General features: G+C 50.4%; 6 protein-coding genes across 6 annotated transcripts; 4 read left to right on the top strand and 2 right to left on the bottom strand.

Moving 5' to 3' along the window:
• Positions 1-2: 2 nt before the first annotated feature.
• On the top strand, positions 3-2045 carry N7506_011251 (uncharacterized protein; the record flags this gene model as incomplete). Its single annotated transcript, XM_056960544.1, has 5 exons — positions 3-322; positions 468-977; positions 1038-1194; positions 1259-1591; positions 1647-2045. Coding segments are annotated over 5 exons (1719 nt in total), but the record flags the coding sequence as incomplete, so codon positions are not given.
• Positions 2046-2301: 256 nt separating this feature from the next.
• N7506_011250 (ubiquitin carboxyl-terminal hydrolase) lies at positions 2302-3096 on the bottom strand (the record flags this gene model as incomplete). The annotated part of the gene is made up of 2 exons (XM_056960543.1): positions 2302-3002; positions 3048-3096. The coding sequence occupies 2 exons, from the start codon at positions 3094-3096 to the stop codon at positions 2302-2304; spliced, it is 750 nt and encodes a 249-aa protein (XP_056806698.1).
• A 1252-nt stretch (positions 3097-4348) lies between these two features.
• N7506_011249 (uncharacterized protein) lies at positions 4349-5769 on the top strand (the record flags this gene model as incomplete). The annotated part of the gene is made up of 4 exons (XM_056960542.1): positions 4349-4501; positions 4617-5113; positions 5172-5236; positions 5306-5769. 4 exons carry the CDS (start codon positions 4349-4351, stop codon positions 5767-5769), a joined length of 1179 nt encoding a protein of 392 aa, XP_056806697.1.
• Positions 5770-6614: 845 nt separating this feature from the next.
• Positions 6615-7672, top strand: N7506_011248 (deoxyhypusine monooxygenase; the record flags this gene model as incomplete). Its single annotated transcript, XM_056960541.1, has 2 exons — positions 6615-7081; positions 7150-7672. 2 exons carry the CDS (start codon positions 6615-6617, stop codon positions 7670-7672), a joined length of 990 nt encoding a protein of 329 aa, XP_056806696.1.
• A 162-nt stretch (positions 7673-7834) lies between these two features.
• Positions 7835-8269, bottom strand: N7506_011247 (DNA-directed RNA polymerase I core subunit RPA12; the record flags this gene model as incomplete). The annotated part of the gene is made up of 2 exons (XM_056960540.1): positions 7835-8106; positions 8155-8269. 2 exons carry the CDS (start codon positions 8267-8269, stop codon positions 7835-7837), a joined length of 387 nt encoding a protein of 128 aa, XP_056806695.1.
• A 297-nt stretch (positions 8270-8566) lies between these two features.
• On the top strand, positions 8567-14042 carry N7506_011246 (putative sister chromatid cohesion protein Mis4; the record flags this gene model as incomplete). The annotated part of the gene is made up of 4 exons (XM_056960539.1): positions 8567-8729; positions 8784-8976; positions 9037-9173; positions 9226-14042. The coding sequence occupies 4 exons, from the start codon at positions 8567-8569 to the stop codon at positions 14040-14042; spliced, it is 5310 nt and encodes a 1769-aa protein (XP_056806694.1).
• Positions 14043-14156: the final 114 nt, after the last annotated feature.

Below are 14156 nucleotides of genomic sequence, written 5' to 3'. Positions count from 1 at the left end.
GCGTCGTAATCTCAACGGAGGCAGACTTTTTCATTGTCGCGACTCCCATCGATTTCTCCTTTTCATCTTATCAGATCGACTTGCAAATGGCACAAAATCAAGAAAAAAATGGCTCAGAAGTCACAGTGGCAGAGCAAAGCGATGGACAACGGCCAAAGTGTTTTAATAGCACGTTCCAAGAGGTCCTTTTCGTGTTGACTGCCACTATGGCTATCGGTCAACAGTCGTTCTTTCAAGGATGCATTGTCGGGGTTACTGCATCAATTGGCAGTGACTTGAATATGAACTCGGCGGAAATTACCTGGATCAATGCCGGTGCTTCGTAAGTGAAGTTTTTCTTCTTATTATTCTCCCTTTTTCTTCTAGAAAGAAATTCTTTCTCAATGCTCCGCGATCTACACATCTTGTCTGTGGTCTTCAAATCTGGGCGTTCTCTCATGTATAGCCACGCTGACCATATTCGACAGTCTCACAAGTGGTGCATTCTTGCTAACATTCGGCAAATTGGCCGATATGTTCGGCCGAAAGGTGCTGTTCATAATTGGAATGGCCGGTTTCTCTATCTCACTACTGATTGCCGGCTTTGCAACAAATGCCATTTACATGGATGTGTTCTCGGGGGTCCTTGGTCTTTTCGCAGCAGCCGTTGTTCCACCGGCCGTCGGTGCTCTCGGTGCGGTTTATGAGAAGCCCTCGAAGCGCAAGAACCTCGCTTTCGCCTGCTTTAGCGCTGGAAACCCGCTTGGCTTTGTCGGTGGTATGATCATCTCCGGTGTCGCTTCGTATCTCTATAATTGGCGTGCTTCTTTCTGGGCCCATGCCGTCGTCTACGCTATTTTTACGGTCTTGACCGTGTGGACTGTACCTGCAGATGGGTTTGCTAGAACGCCCTTGAGTGTGCAGGCGCTCAAGAAGTTTGATATTCTTGGCACAGTGCTGATTGTTATTGGATTTGCACTGTTCTCGAGCTCCCTTTCGTATGTCGTTTTTTCTGTTCCCGTGGGATTCTGTTGCGATGTGACTGACATTATTCATAGATTGGCGGGTGATGCACCACATGGTTGGAAGACAGGCTATGTTCTCGCGCTGTTCATTGTGGGATTCTTCCTACTTGTTGGATTCCTGTATTGGCAGTCTATTGCAGAGAACCCTTTGATGCCTCTTTGGGTGTGGAAAGATCGCACATTTTCCCTTGTTCGTGATCCTCAATGCTCTCTTACGAATGTCACATGTGTGAAGATGGCTGACACTCCAGTAGCTTATGGGAACTTTCTGTCTCGGCTTCATGGGCTTCGCTGCCGTTACCTTCTATCTCTCCTTGTATCTTCAAGAGGTCCAGCGTTTGACTGCTCTTGAGATAACCCTTCGACTGCTGCCTATGGTCGTTAGCGGCGTACTTGTTAACGTTGTCTGTGGCTTGCTACTACACCGCGTCAGCAACAAGATACTAACTGGAATCGGAGCGCTGGCATATACAGCCTCGTTCTTGATATTGAGTTTCATGAAGGAGGACGCCTCCTACTGGGCTTTCATCTTCCCCGCACTGGTTCTTGTTGTTGTTGGAGCTGATATTCAATTCAACGTGACTAATGTATGCATTCATTCCCGTGATCTCTTGAGATATCGCCTTGACTAACACAGCCCAGATGTACGTGATGTCTTCCCTCCCACCATCACAACAATCTATTGCCGGCGGAATTTTCAACACTGTCAACAAGCTCTGTAACAATTTGGGCCTTGGCATAGCGACTTCTGTCAGCTCTTCCATTTCCAATGGGATGACGAGCTCCTCGGCCCCTATCGATCCTTACCTGGCTGTTTATTGGTTCGCAGCAGCGGCAGCGGGCATATCTCTGGTCATGGTGCCATTCTTGAAGCTTGGCACGCAGGGAAATGCTGTACCACCGAGTGAGCAAGATGATCAGTTGGTTTCCAACGATGCGAAAGCTGGCGAAATGACCACCACCGACGCCGCGGACTTCCCAGTCGCGGGTGTTACGGGCTCTGTGGTTTCTCCTGCTTTGGAGGTTACTACCAAAAAGTGATAGCTGGGGGCACACCGTTCCCAGTGATAGAAGTCACCATAGCAAAACATATTAAAGACGCCATAGATCTCAATGCATAGTAATTTCCTAATATTTGCCCTGAATGAACAGACGTGGATTTTTCTTCCTTGTCAGCTTGTTGAAACTGGGGATAAATCAGGGTCTCGGCTAAAAGATAACGTATCCATCGTCATGTCAAATCAACAACGCCATCCATGATGATACTGAAACAGAGCAACCACCAAGACACAACCTATCAATCAAACAGAGGACCAAGGCTAACCAAACTGAACCGCAGGTCGGGGTTTCCACCCTGTGCCTCGGTCTTCAGGAATCTCCGCACGCCAAGATCAAGCGCAGCCTCACTAAGGGCGTCATCTCCCTCCTTCAGAACGCCTCTAGCCAAAGGTCCCTTTCGTCGACCATCCAGCTCCCAAAGTGTACCATCCACGCCGCGAACAAAGGCCACGAAATGCAGATCAACACTGTCCTCCGCCTGCGGCGCAGCAGTATCTCCCAGCTTCGCGGCATCGGCATGTGCACTCTCAAGTGCCTTGCTGTCATACAACAGATCGGCACGCTGGATTGGCTCCAGGCCCTCGGCTTCCTTCAGCAAACCATCCAGATCCGAGCCCGGGGTGATGTGCTGGCGTGACTCGCCATTCGACACGGCATGTAAGAGTCCAATCAAGCCACATGCATTACGGATCGTCTGCTTGAACCACATGACTGGCTCATTGGGACCGGAGCCTGTGTAGGAGTCCTTGGTGGCATCTTCAGCTTCACGGGATGCCTCGTATGTTTGGGAGACGGGGAAGACGAGGAGGAGGGCGTGAGATGGACGTGGCACAAAGGCTAAGAGCTCGGGTTCGTCGATTGAGAATACGTCTGTGAAGCCAAAGCCTGGGGATAGGCCGAGTTGATGCACTAAGTGTGACATCACCTCCGGGTTGTTTTCTGGCTATGTTAGTTGGGTAGTCGCATGTGCGGATGTGGTCGTACCGAGAGGCACGAAGGCCTTTTGGGTATTCGGAACATCTACGTTGGCCATTGTATAGTGTATCAGAAGGCTTGAAGATCTGATGAGCTTGAAGAGGAAGTTTAGATTGCGGGGTGTTTACCTGCGGGGGCCGATATTAATTCCGCTAACCTACTATGTAAGCAAGATTCTTCACATCTGCAGGTTACATAGGGTGTCTTTGAATATTGTACAATGGATATAGTATTGATGCAACGCTCAATAACTGGTAGACATACACATCTCCAGCATTTTGATATCTATAGCCTCCAGGGCTGAGTATGCGCGAGCAACGGATCGCCTAGAATACAAGAGACCGTGTTGCATCATTGATCGTTGCAAACAATGCAAACACATCCTTGTCATGGCCGAAAGCAGCCAGCTCCAACCAACCCCAACTATCAGAATTTGGTTTTTTGACAGACAGCCCAATTTTTGGGTCGATCCCGGCTTCAAATCGATATGAGATCGAGCGTCTTGGCTGTCATACATCATCAACGCGATTCACGGGAAGTCATTTCCATAATTTGTTAGCGCAAACCGAGATCGTCTGAGTCAGGATCGCCCCATCCTGTTGCTCTAACACGCAGTGCCTCGTGGCTAATTTCGTGAATGCTCCATCGTCCCAAACTCTTGACCTCCTGAGGCCCCGGCAGTCTCCATTTTGGGTCTCCGTGGCCGACGGTGGATCACCCAGCGCAGGGTCAAACGAAGCTAGACCCAACGGTGGATCGCTAAGTTTGGCGAACTAGCTCTCACTCGTTGCGACCATACCTCGAACTTGATTTAGTGCTGAAACCTCTCCAAAGATTGGAAAAGTCTGATTGCAGTCAATTACGCTACACTCCCAGACACCTGTCAATAGCATAGTAAAACCCCCACCTGCCAACTCGGCAATCTGCTTCACAACGCTCTGTCTGAAGGTAGAGTCGACAATGTCCGGTGTCCCACAATTGGCGTCTAGATCACATTATTGTTCGTTACCGCATCCGCGGTAATTAGAATCCCGACTCTAGTCTATCGTGCTTATGCATGTACTACTTTATCCAAATCGAGTCAGCCATGCTGTCGATCTCCGCGTGGGCTAATTCCGTATTCTCCGGCCTAAAAACGCCCATATCAGCCAAGAACCAAATTATCCCTGCTTTTGCCCCCCTAAGGTTTGAAGATTTCTGCAGCTCTCGACAGGGGTGGTTATTACTAAAGGATCCTTCCTCCCCACACTTACAAGACTGTTTATATTAAAGGTCGATTATGACAAGCCACCGGCGACACAGGTGATAACATGAGTGAAGAACATAGCAGGAAGATCACGGTCCAGACCGTGGCCGCGGTCTTCCTACCAATCGCTACTATCACCGTGATGCTGCGCATCTATGTGCGTGGGTGGATTGTCAAGGCCTTTGGATGGGATGATGGTGCGATGGTGGTAGCATTGGTACGTGAATCAAAAATCCTTTGAATCCTGCGATCTTTCCAATCGATCCTTCCTTTCCCCGCCGAGTCCACCATGTGAGATATCAAGTTCAATATCTAACCTCATCGCTTGACAGCTATTCTACGCCATGTTCTGCGCTTCCATGATTGGAGGAACCCTCTACGGCACGGGATACAAGTTTGCACATCTTGAACCTACCAACGCTGCCATTGCCATGAAATACTGGTGGCTCTGCGAAATCGCATACTGCTTCTCTTCTATCGGATGCAAGATCTCCGTTTGCATCTTCTTGATGCGTATTACCATTCGACGCCTTCATATCTGGACCCTCTACATTGTCATGGCCTTGACTGTCCTTGCTGGATTGGTGTTCATGTTCTTGATGCTGTTACAGTGCCATCCTTTGGCATACTTCTGGACGCGCGCAGCAGACCCCGACGGGGGTTGGTGCATCAGTATCGACATTATTATCAGCATGACATATGTCTACAGTGCCTTTGCCGCGCTGTGTGATTTCACAGTGGGCATCTTGCCCATCTTCCTTGTGCACAAGTTGCACATGAAACGCCAGACTAAGATTGCCGTCATGGGAATTTTGGGCATGGCTTGCATGTATGTTCTGATTACCTGATCCCCGGTAGATCCAAGCGGCTAACAACGTTATCTTCAGTGCTTCATCAGCGGTTATCGTTCGCATTCCATTTGTCAAGACCTTCGCCGATGATGATTTCCTTTGTAAGTCTTTCTTGCTATCCTCGTTCCTCAAGATGAGCCTTATTCAAGATTACTAACACCCACATCCAGACGCCACCATCCAGATCGCCATCTGGTCCAACATCGAAGCCGGTCTTGGTATCACGGCCGGCAGTCTCGCAACCCTGCGACCCCTCCTCCGCGTCATCATGGGCTCTCGCACCGACCCAGATTACTCCAGTGGGTTTCCCGGTGGACGATCAAGGTCAGCCTCGCGCCACCTGGGCGGACACGATCGCCCGTTTCCACTTGGCTCCATAGATGACGCTCAACACTCTCGGCTGAGACCGGACAAGCTTGCTGTTACCGTGACGACGATTAAGAGTCAGCGGGATGTTGATACATACGCCGGTTCCTCGAGTCCGAGTAGCAGTGAGGAGAGATTGACGTTTGATCGCCATGTGCCAAATGTGGAGGGCGAGATGGGGCTCGGCATTCATCGAACTACGGAGGTGACACAAACTACTACTGATACCCATGAGAACGGACGGAGGACTACGAGGGAGCATGTATGAATTTATAATTAATGTGTTGATATCCAAAATGTACTTTTATTTCCGCAATGACTCGATGTTTCAAGGTTGCAGTCAATGCCTTAAATGAAGCGGGTGGTAGGTACTGGCATCTGAATATAGGTACCAAAGTGAAGATAACAGACATGTTTAAATGAGCCTTACCTAAGTATAAAGAATACACCTTTGAAGCTTTACATCCTCTTCCCCAGGTCGTTATCTGGTATCTCTCTCTCTCGCGACACTACACTATTGTTGTCTGCGTGCTATCTTGCTCTGTTACACAAATACATTGCTTAGGTCTAAGCAGAACAGGCCGCTGGCAACGATGTATATAACGCAAGCAGTTTATTCTGATTAAGGAACAGATTGCTGGCTATTTGACCAGCTCCTCATGTCATGCCCACAGGGCATAAGAGGGAGGCATCAGTGTCCAGAGATTGAAGAAGTTGGTCCAATGAAGACGGAAAAGGGCCAGATCCAAGGTTTGTCTGACACACTGAAACCACGTATAGTATGAGCTAGTTAGCCACAGGTCCTTATGGCAGCCAAATTTCAAACCTGGAAGGTCCTCAGGGATATGGAAGACCGAGCAAAGGTCTATAGCTAGGTGTTTGCGGTAGTGTTGACCAAGTTGCCAGAAAAGTCAGTCTGTGTAATGTAAAGTTAGTCTGGGCAGCATAAATAAGCCATTGAACAAAGTAAATACGGTCGGGTCCAGGCGCAAAGAAACGTACGAGCAAAAATTTATGCGCCTCATGGGCCCCGCCCCCACTCTCGAAAAATTGATAAGATCAAGATTAACAACTTTTTTCCTTTCTATACTTCCAACCCCCACCACCTCCAAAATGTCTGCCGACGATACCACCGTCCCTTCCCTGCGCAAGGTTCTGACCTCTGAATCTGAGCCCCTGGCTCGCCGATTCCGCGCGCTTTTCTCCCTCAAGCACCTGGCCTGCCTGCAGCCTCCCACAGAGCAAAGTCTCCCCGCCATCGAAGCGATCGCCGCGGGTTTCGCGTCACCCTCCGCCCTGCTCAAGCACGAATTGGCCTACTGCCTGGGTCAGACAAAGAACATCGAATCTGTCTCATACCTCAAGCATGTGGTGAACGACACAGAAGAGGATGCGATGTGTCGCCATGAGGCCGCAGAGGCACTGGGTGCCCTGGGCTACGAAGACAGCTTGGATCTGCTCAAGCGACTGAGAGATGATACAAAGGAGTTGGATATTATTCGTGAGACCTGCGACATCGCGGTCGATCGCATTATCTGGGAGAACTCCGAGGCCAAGAAGGCGGAACAACTGAAGCCCAGGTACGCGCAACTCAATTTTACGGAGTCTCCAACGGTTCCGGTTCATGGACTAACATTGTCTTCTCTAGTGATTTCGGTTCTATTGATCCTGCTCCTCCCATGCCCCTCCAGTCTAGCGAGCCCTCTATCCCTGACCTGGAGCAGACACTGCTCGACACAAAGCAGCCTCTGTTCCAAAGATACCGTGCGATGTTCGGTCTGCGTGACCTTGCCTCGCCCCCGGACCTTCCCACGGCAGTCGATGCCGTTAATGCCCTGGCAAAGGGTCTCAAGGACCCTTCTGCCCTTTTCCGCCACGAGGTCGCCTTTGTGTTTGGTCAGCTCTGCCACCCCGCTTCGATTCCCAGTCTCACAGCTTCTCTGAGTGATCTCTCCGAGGCTGGTATGGTGCGCCACGAAGCGGCGGAGGCCCTTGGCAGTCTGGGTGATGAGGAGGGTGTTGAGGAGACACTGAAGAAGTTCTTGAATGATCCCGATGAGGTTGTTCGTGACAGTGTCATTGTTGCTCTTGACATGGCAGAGTTTGAGAAGAATGGCGAGACCCAGTATGCGCTGATGCCGGATAGTGCTGCCCCCGTTGCCGCCGCATGAGGGACATTTCGTGCAAAAGAAAAAAGATAAAAAGTTGTCTCGTGACGTCGTGATTGTGTTATTTTTGTCCCGCTACTTATACAGCCCTTCCTCAAACATAGACTTGTTCCACATTTTGTACAGCCATCTTCCACTAATTGTTGGAGGTTTCCCTATTGATCATTAGCACTGGACCCGAACTTGTGAGGCGGGAATAGCATACTTGAAACCACAGACACATCTGTAGAACACCGTACTTCCTTCATCAGCACTGCGCAGTTGTACAGTGGTGTAGAACATCTCTTTTCTGGCGCAATCGGGGCACGTTTTCTCAATCACAGCCTCGGTCTTCCGGTCGTCTGCGGACAGTGTCTGAACTGCGGACTGCTTGGCTCTCAGTGATGAAGGGAATGCGGAGGGCTTAGATTCGGAAACGGTGGTCTGGGGTATCGTGTCTTTAAAAGGTCAGTCAAGCGCATAACATGCAATTGGAAGCGTCCCACCTTTGTTCCGAGTGCCGCAGACATCACAGTGCAGGATCGCATCTGCATTGCCGGTAGACTCTCGCAAGAGGTTACCGCAATCTGTGCAGAAAATCAAAGAGCCAATGACCGACATATTTAGCTTGGGATATTCGTCGAGAATGAGTGGGCGGACGCCATTGAAGCAACTTTTTTTAGACGCACGAGCCTCAATTAGGCGGTCACACGCGGCAGTAGAGCCAATGCCTACAACGGAACTCATTGAACCCATCTCTGATTGTAGCTCAGCAGTGCTTCGCAGGTTTCAGATTTCAGGTAATTATTTGAATGACCTAGAGATGTCCTAAGGCACCTTTGCCTTATTTGCCATGTCTCTACCAGGAGCATGTCAACTTTGTGACCCGCGCCTTCCTCCTTTGATATAAACGCGATAATGGACCAGAATGGACGCCCAACTGTCCAAGTGGTCATCAACGGCCATAGCCAAATGCAACGACCCCAAAGCAACATGGAGTTCCAAAACCAGCCCCGGCCGCTGTCTGTGGACGAAGCACTGCAGTATTCATCCATGTCCAGCGCGCCAGTGTTCGGTCTCGGTTGGTTGAACCCGTGCTGAGTGTTAAAGAATGAGTGAGAACTGACAATATTAGACTGCATTGTTCGCCCCGACGTTGGCCGAGCTTCGAATACCACCTCCATAAACCACGTACTCCAAGAAGGCCGCAGGACACTTAGTGAACTTGATGCGGAGATACAACAAGGTGGACAGAATGAGTCGAGTCGCCTTGAGACGTCCCGAGAATATATTCAACAGCTTCTGGATGGGGATCAGTTGACAAGATTGTAAGGAATACGTGAAAGTCCCCCTCGGAACTACAACCCAGCTCATTTGAACTTCTATAGTAAATTCAAGCTACCTCAGTTCCCAGTCCGGAGTCAACAGTTGAGCAAAGATGAGTCTCAAGACAACTCTTCGGGCCGCGACAACCTAGGGTCATTTGCACGTATGATGCTTGACTCTACTGAGATTGCGTTTGGATGTGAGCTCTTTCAACCCACACATATCGAAACATTCGCTGATTCCACCTGCAGACCCCGAAGCAAGCTCCAATTTCAAAGCCTTAGAGACTCCTATACCCCAAACCCCAAACCAGCGCGCCCATCTGCTGAACAAATCGAAAACAACCTCATTCTCCAACACCCCCACACCGAGCCAATTGTCAGTGGTGATTCCAGTTAAACCACTGCCTTCGCCAATATATCACGTGAATCCGCAAAAAGGGGACGATGCGATGGCGGTGCGGCTGAAGGACCAGAAAGCAGAAGCGGATGCGGCTCTGCAGAAGTTGCAAGACCTTCTACACGAAGTCTTTGAAGCGGAAGATCAAATCGAACCCGATGGCTCAAATCCTCCCACCGATACGCAAAACCCTATATTTGTCAGCCCGCAGTCATTGGAGGTACATGGATTGGTGCTGTCAGCCGATGCTCACATTCGCCTTCAGAAAGCCCTCCGGAAAGTTGCAGGGTTCGACCGACTTCAGGATATACCCTCTGACTATCTGTCTCGAATTCAGAAACTCTGCGAAAAGCCAATAATTGCGGCACAGTCTCTGGGTTTGGCCTTGGGTGATTCAACAAGCAGCAATGAACTTGAATCCCAAGAATGGCTTGGAAAGGTCGAAGATGTGTCAATTGCACTTGTTGCAATCAGCACGCTACTCCAAACCATGTCCGGGCGACAGACCGAGCGGGAGCTTTGCCCCGAAGATCTCATCGAGGCTATTCCAACAGTGCTCAATCAAGTCTTTGATCACTGTATTATCCCCGCTGTGGAATCGCGTCCCGGTGGAAAGGACGGTCAACACTTCCAATTTCTCTCGGCCCAGAAGCGGATCATTGGGGGCCTTGTCCACCAGAGCAAAAAGGCCATTTCCCTGCTCGCGGACTTTTTGGCACGCATTGACGTCTCAGAGGGCACTATCACGGCGACAGAGTTCTTCGCGGCCAAGCTCATCTTTGTGGAAAACGCGCACCATGACAAAGACTCCACTCTGGGTCACCAGAAGTACGAGCCCGCGAGACGGGGCGCCATGGACGTGCTTGCAAAAATCTTCTCCAAATACCCTGATCAGCGACCTTTCATTCTCGACGAAATTCTGGTTTCGCTCGAAAAACTTCCTACTACGCGTCAGAATGCCAGACAGTTTAAGGTTGCAGATGGAAAGAACATTCAGCTTCTTACCGCGTTAGTTCTGCAGCTAGTTCAGACGACTGCACTGGAAACCCAGTCCCGATCGAAGGCCAAACGTCAAGTCAAGGCACAAGTTGATGATGATGACGATGATGAGCTTATGGGCGATGGCAAGCACGACGATGACGAATCCGACGAAGAGACAGAAGCTTCACTGGAGCGGTTGGCTAGCAAGGCTAACCGGCTTTATGACAATGCAATGCGCTCGGCGCAATATATCATCAACTTCATTGTTCAGCGTGCTATGAACTCGACCAAGACAGGTGATCAGCCATACCGGAACATCCTCGACCTGTTTACCCAAGACTTGATCAATGTACTTGGATTGGCCGATTGGCCGGCTGCGGAGTTGTTGCTGCGTATCTTGGCATTGCGAATGATTCAAATTACCGATCAAGACAAGAGCGCGGCTATCGCAAAGAGCATGGCCCTGGAACTGCTGGGCTGGATGGGATCCGCCATTTCAGACCTTATAGCAACCGCTCAGCACATGCTCCCAGCCCTTGAGGACTCATCCGATTCTGAACTCACGGATTACTTGAAGCAACAGTTCGAGGAATTTTCATCTGGAGCGCTGCACCAGCAAGACCTTGTTGCACCCACTGGCCCACACAGGATTGCACTGGAGCACCTCTTGCAAGACAAGAAGACCGGGGATAATTGGCAACTCGCCAGTGCGCGAGGCTATTACCTGGCTCAGTGGGCCAAAACCACTTCTGCGCTTTACTACAACTCTGAAGATAGCGAGGAGATCGTGCACGATGATGCAACCGATGAATTGGTCGTCTTTTTGACCAAATCTCTCTCTGATCCACGCTGGTTAGAGACTCACCAAGAGTTTGACAGTGTGCCGCATGTGCACGGAAAATTTGCCTACATTTTGACTGTTTTGAACTCGAACTTCGGCAAAGCTTTCGATGCCATTCTGAAAGTTCTTTTGGCCTCGTTCCTTGGTGATTCGGCCAAGGTCCGTAGTCGCAGTCTGAAGAGTGTCATTTACATGCTTGAGAAAGACCCAAACCTCCTGGACAGAGACCCATCGGTTCTGCGCGTGATTCACCGATGCACGACAGACGCTTCCCCTATGGTCCGAGATTCGGCACTGCAGCTGATCGGACAGTGCATCGGGTTCAAGCCGAAGCTCGAGGAAGAAGGTTGTCGGAGCATTTTGACCTGCGCAGCCGATCAGACGGCAGGTGTTCGCAAACGCTGCATTGCCCTGCTTAAGGATATCTACCACAAGACCTTGCGCAAGGAGTTGAAGCTGGCCATCCTGGATAGCTTTTTACAGCGCACGGGTGACCACGAGGAGAGTGTGGCCGCTCTGGCTCGCCAGACGTTTGAAGAGATATGGCTCATTCCATTCCACAACTCCATCGACTCGACGTCTGATCCTAAGCTCAAGATGGCGCTCGGGGAGCAGGTAAACCTCATCGTGGGCCTGGCTGAGCGCAGTGAGACCGCTTTGGACTCCCTCAGTATTTGTCTCAGCGCGGTACTCTCTGACAAGTCCAAGTCAGCGGCATCAAACTTCAAGGTTTGTAAGGCAATGGTTGCGACCATGTTCCAAAGACTGGTGGAGGACTCAGATGGTTCTCGCAAGGAATTCCAGCAAGCCCTTCTCCAGACAATTACTGTCTTCGCCAAGGCGAATGCGAAGTTGTTCAGTCCGGATCAGCTGGAGGCCTTGCACCCTTACATTGGTAATCTCTCAACCGCCGACGATCTCTTCATTTTCCGCTCGGTGGTGGTGATTTACCGCTGCGTCTTGCCCCATCTATCCACCTCCCACAACACCCTCCTCAAAGAAGTTCAAAACGACCTCTTCAAGAGCGTCGCAAAGCTCTCTCGCCACGAACTAAATGAAGTCATGGCTTGTTTGTGGACCATCAACGGTGTTCTGCAAAATACGAACCGACTGGTCAAACTGTCAGTTTCTGTGCTCAAGCCGCTGCAACAATATAAGGGTATGGATCTTTCCTCGGACGCCCATGCGGCGCACCTGGCTCGTGCGAAGAGTTACATCCGGATTGCAGGATGCGTTGGACGGCATTGCGATCTTGAGAAGTATGCATCTCATTTCAAAAGCGAGTTCCAAACCACCTGGTCCGGTGGTAGTAGTGGGTCGGTGGCAACATTGATGGTTGATTCCATCATCCCCTTCACCGGCCCCAATCAGCCCTCCGACCTGAGAGTCATGGCGCTGGAAAGCTTGGGTTCTATATGCCAGTCGTGGCCAGGTCAATTTGGTAGAGAGCGCACGCGACAGACATTCGCGCAGACATTCAAGGAAGATGCACCTGCACTGCAGAACATCGTCCTCCGGTCGTTTGCGGACTTCTTCGCCATCCACGAGGGCAAGTCTGAAAAGGCCGTTATGCCAACTGCAGATGCAGCCGCTCAGGAAGACACTACCCGACTGGGAGGTTCTTTGAGAGCCAGCGACAATGACGGTGCTGCTGCTTTAATCGCTCAGCATTTCCTCTCGAACATGCTTCAGGTGGCGCAGTCACGCCAGGACACCTATGCCTTGACCGCCATCGAGCTGGTTGCCAGCATCAACCGTCAAGGATTGGTGCATCCCAAGGAGTGTGCTGGTGCTCTGGTCTCCCTGGAGACTTCCACGGTCCCGGCAATCGCAAAGGTGGCTTTCGATACACATAAGATGCTTCACCAGCAATATGAATCCATGTTCGAACGAGAATACATGCGAGCTGTGCAGGAAGCGTTCTGCTACCAGCGGGACATTGTTGGGGATTCTCAAGGTGCCACTGCTCGGCCTTACGTCTCGAAACTTGCGCCGCTGTTCGACATTGTCAAAATAAGCAACAGTCGTTATCAGAAGAAGTTCCTGTCCAATCTTTGCTCCAAGGTCAACTTTGAGCTGAAGAAACTGGATACGACTGGTAATCCTCCAGAACACCTCCTACTCTCGCGCTTCATCTCTCAAAACCTTGCCTACTTCGATTATGGCCAATTGGCTGAATTACTTCCAACCATTGCTTGCGTTGAACGCATTGTCTCTGCCACTGGAACCATCGTTGCGCATGCGATTGAGACAGATATATCCCCTACCCCAATCGGTGTACCTCAGTTTGATCCTTCGAGCAATATGATCCCAGGATACGCGCCTGAGATGCCACCGGCAATGATACCGCAACAAGCCAATCCAGCGACTTTGAGGTTGCTGGCTACTGCTGCTGCTTCGCTATCTATGCTCTGGGAAGCTCGAACCCATCTCAGGCGTCTCTACGGTGTAAACTCCCACACCAAGACCAAGGAGGGTAAGCCTGTTGCGAAGGATCTCAACAAAGCTGCCACCAAGGTCCACGGAGTGACTGGTGACAAATTCTGGGAGGTTATCGCTCGGAACATGAGCGCTTTGGACAGTGAAGAGGCAATGCACCAAAAGTGCCGTGAATTTGCAACTTTGCTCTCCATCGACGAGGAGTTCAAAGTCGACCCGGATGAGGATGCAGAAGGGGATAGTCTAGATGCCGCCGCCGATGTTGATGAGATGGTGGCTCCCCGGAACATGAAACGCAAGAGCTCCGTCTCTAGTTCAAACCACAACAAGCGATCCAAGAGCCGAAAAAGTTCATCCGGAAAGAAGAAATCCAGCGCTGAACCGGACGACGAGCTAGATTGGGACTGATCTTGCGTACCCACATTCTCACACTGGGGTTATTAGCCTTTTTTTTTTTTTTTTTTTTTCTTTTTTTTTTTAAAAACATTTGCATGTCAAAGCGAGGCCGGCGTTTATTTATCT

The sequence above is a fragment of the Penicillium brevicompactum genome (assembly GCF_028827555.1).
Source record: "Penicillium brevicompactum strain IBT 35665 chromosome Unknown utg000007l_segment0_segment0, whole genome shotgun sequence".
In the NCBI taxonomy this organism is placed as follows: Eukaryota; Fungi; Ascomycota; class Eurotiomycetes; order Eurotiales; family Aspergillaceae; genus Penicillium; species Penicillium brevicompactum.
Note: the sequence above shows the minus strand (reverse complement) of the source record. Positions and strands in the feature narration are given on the sequence as shown.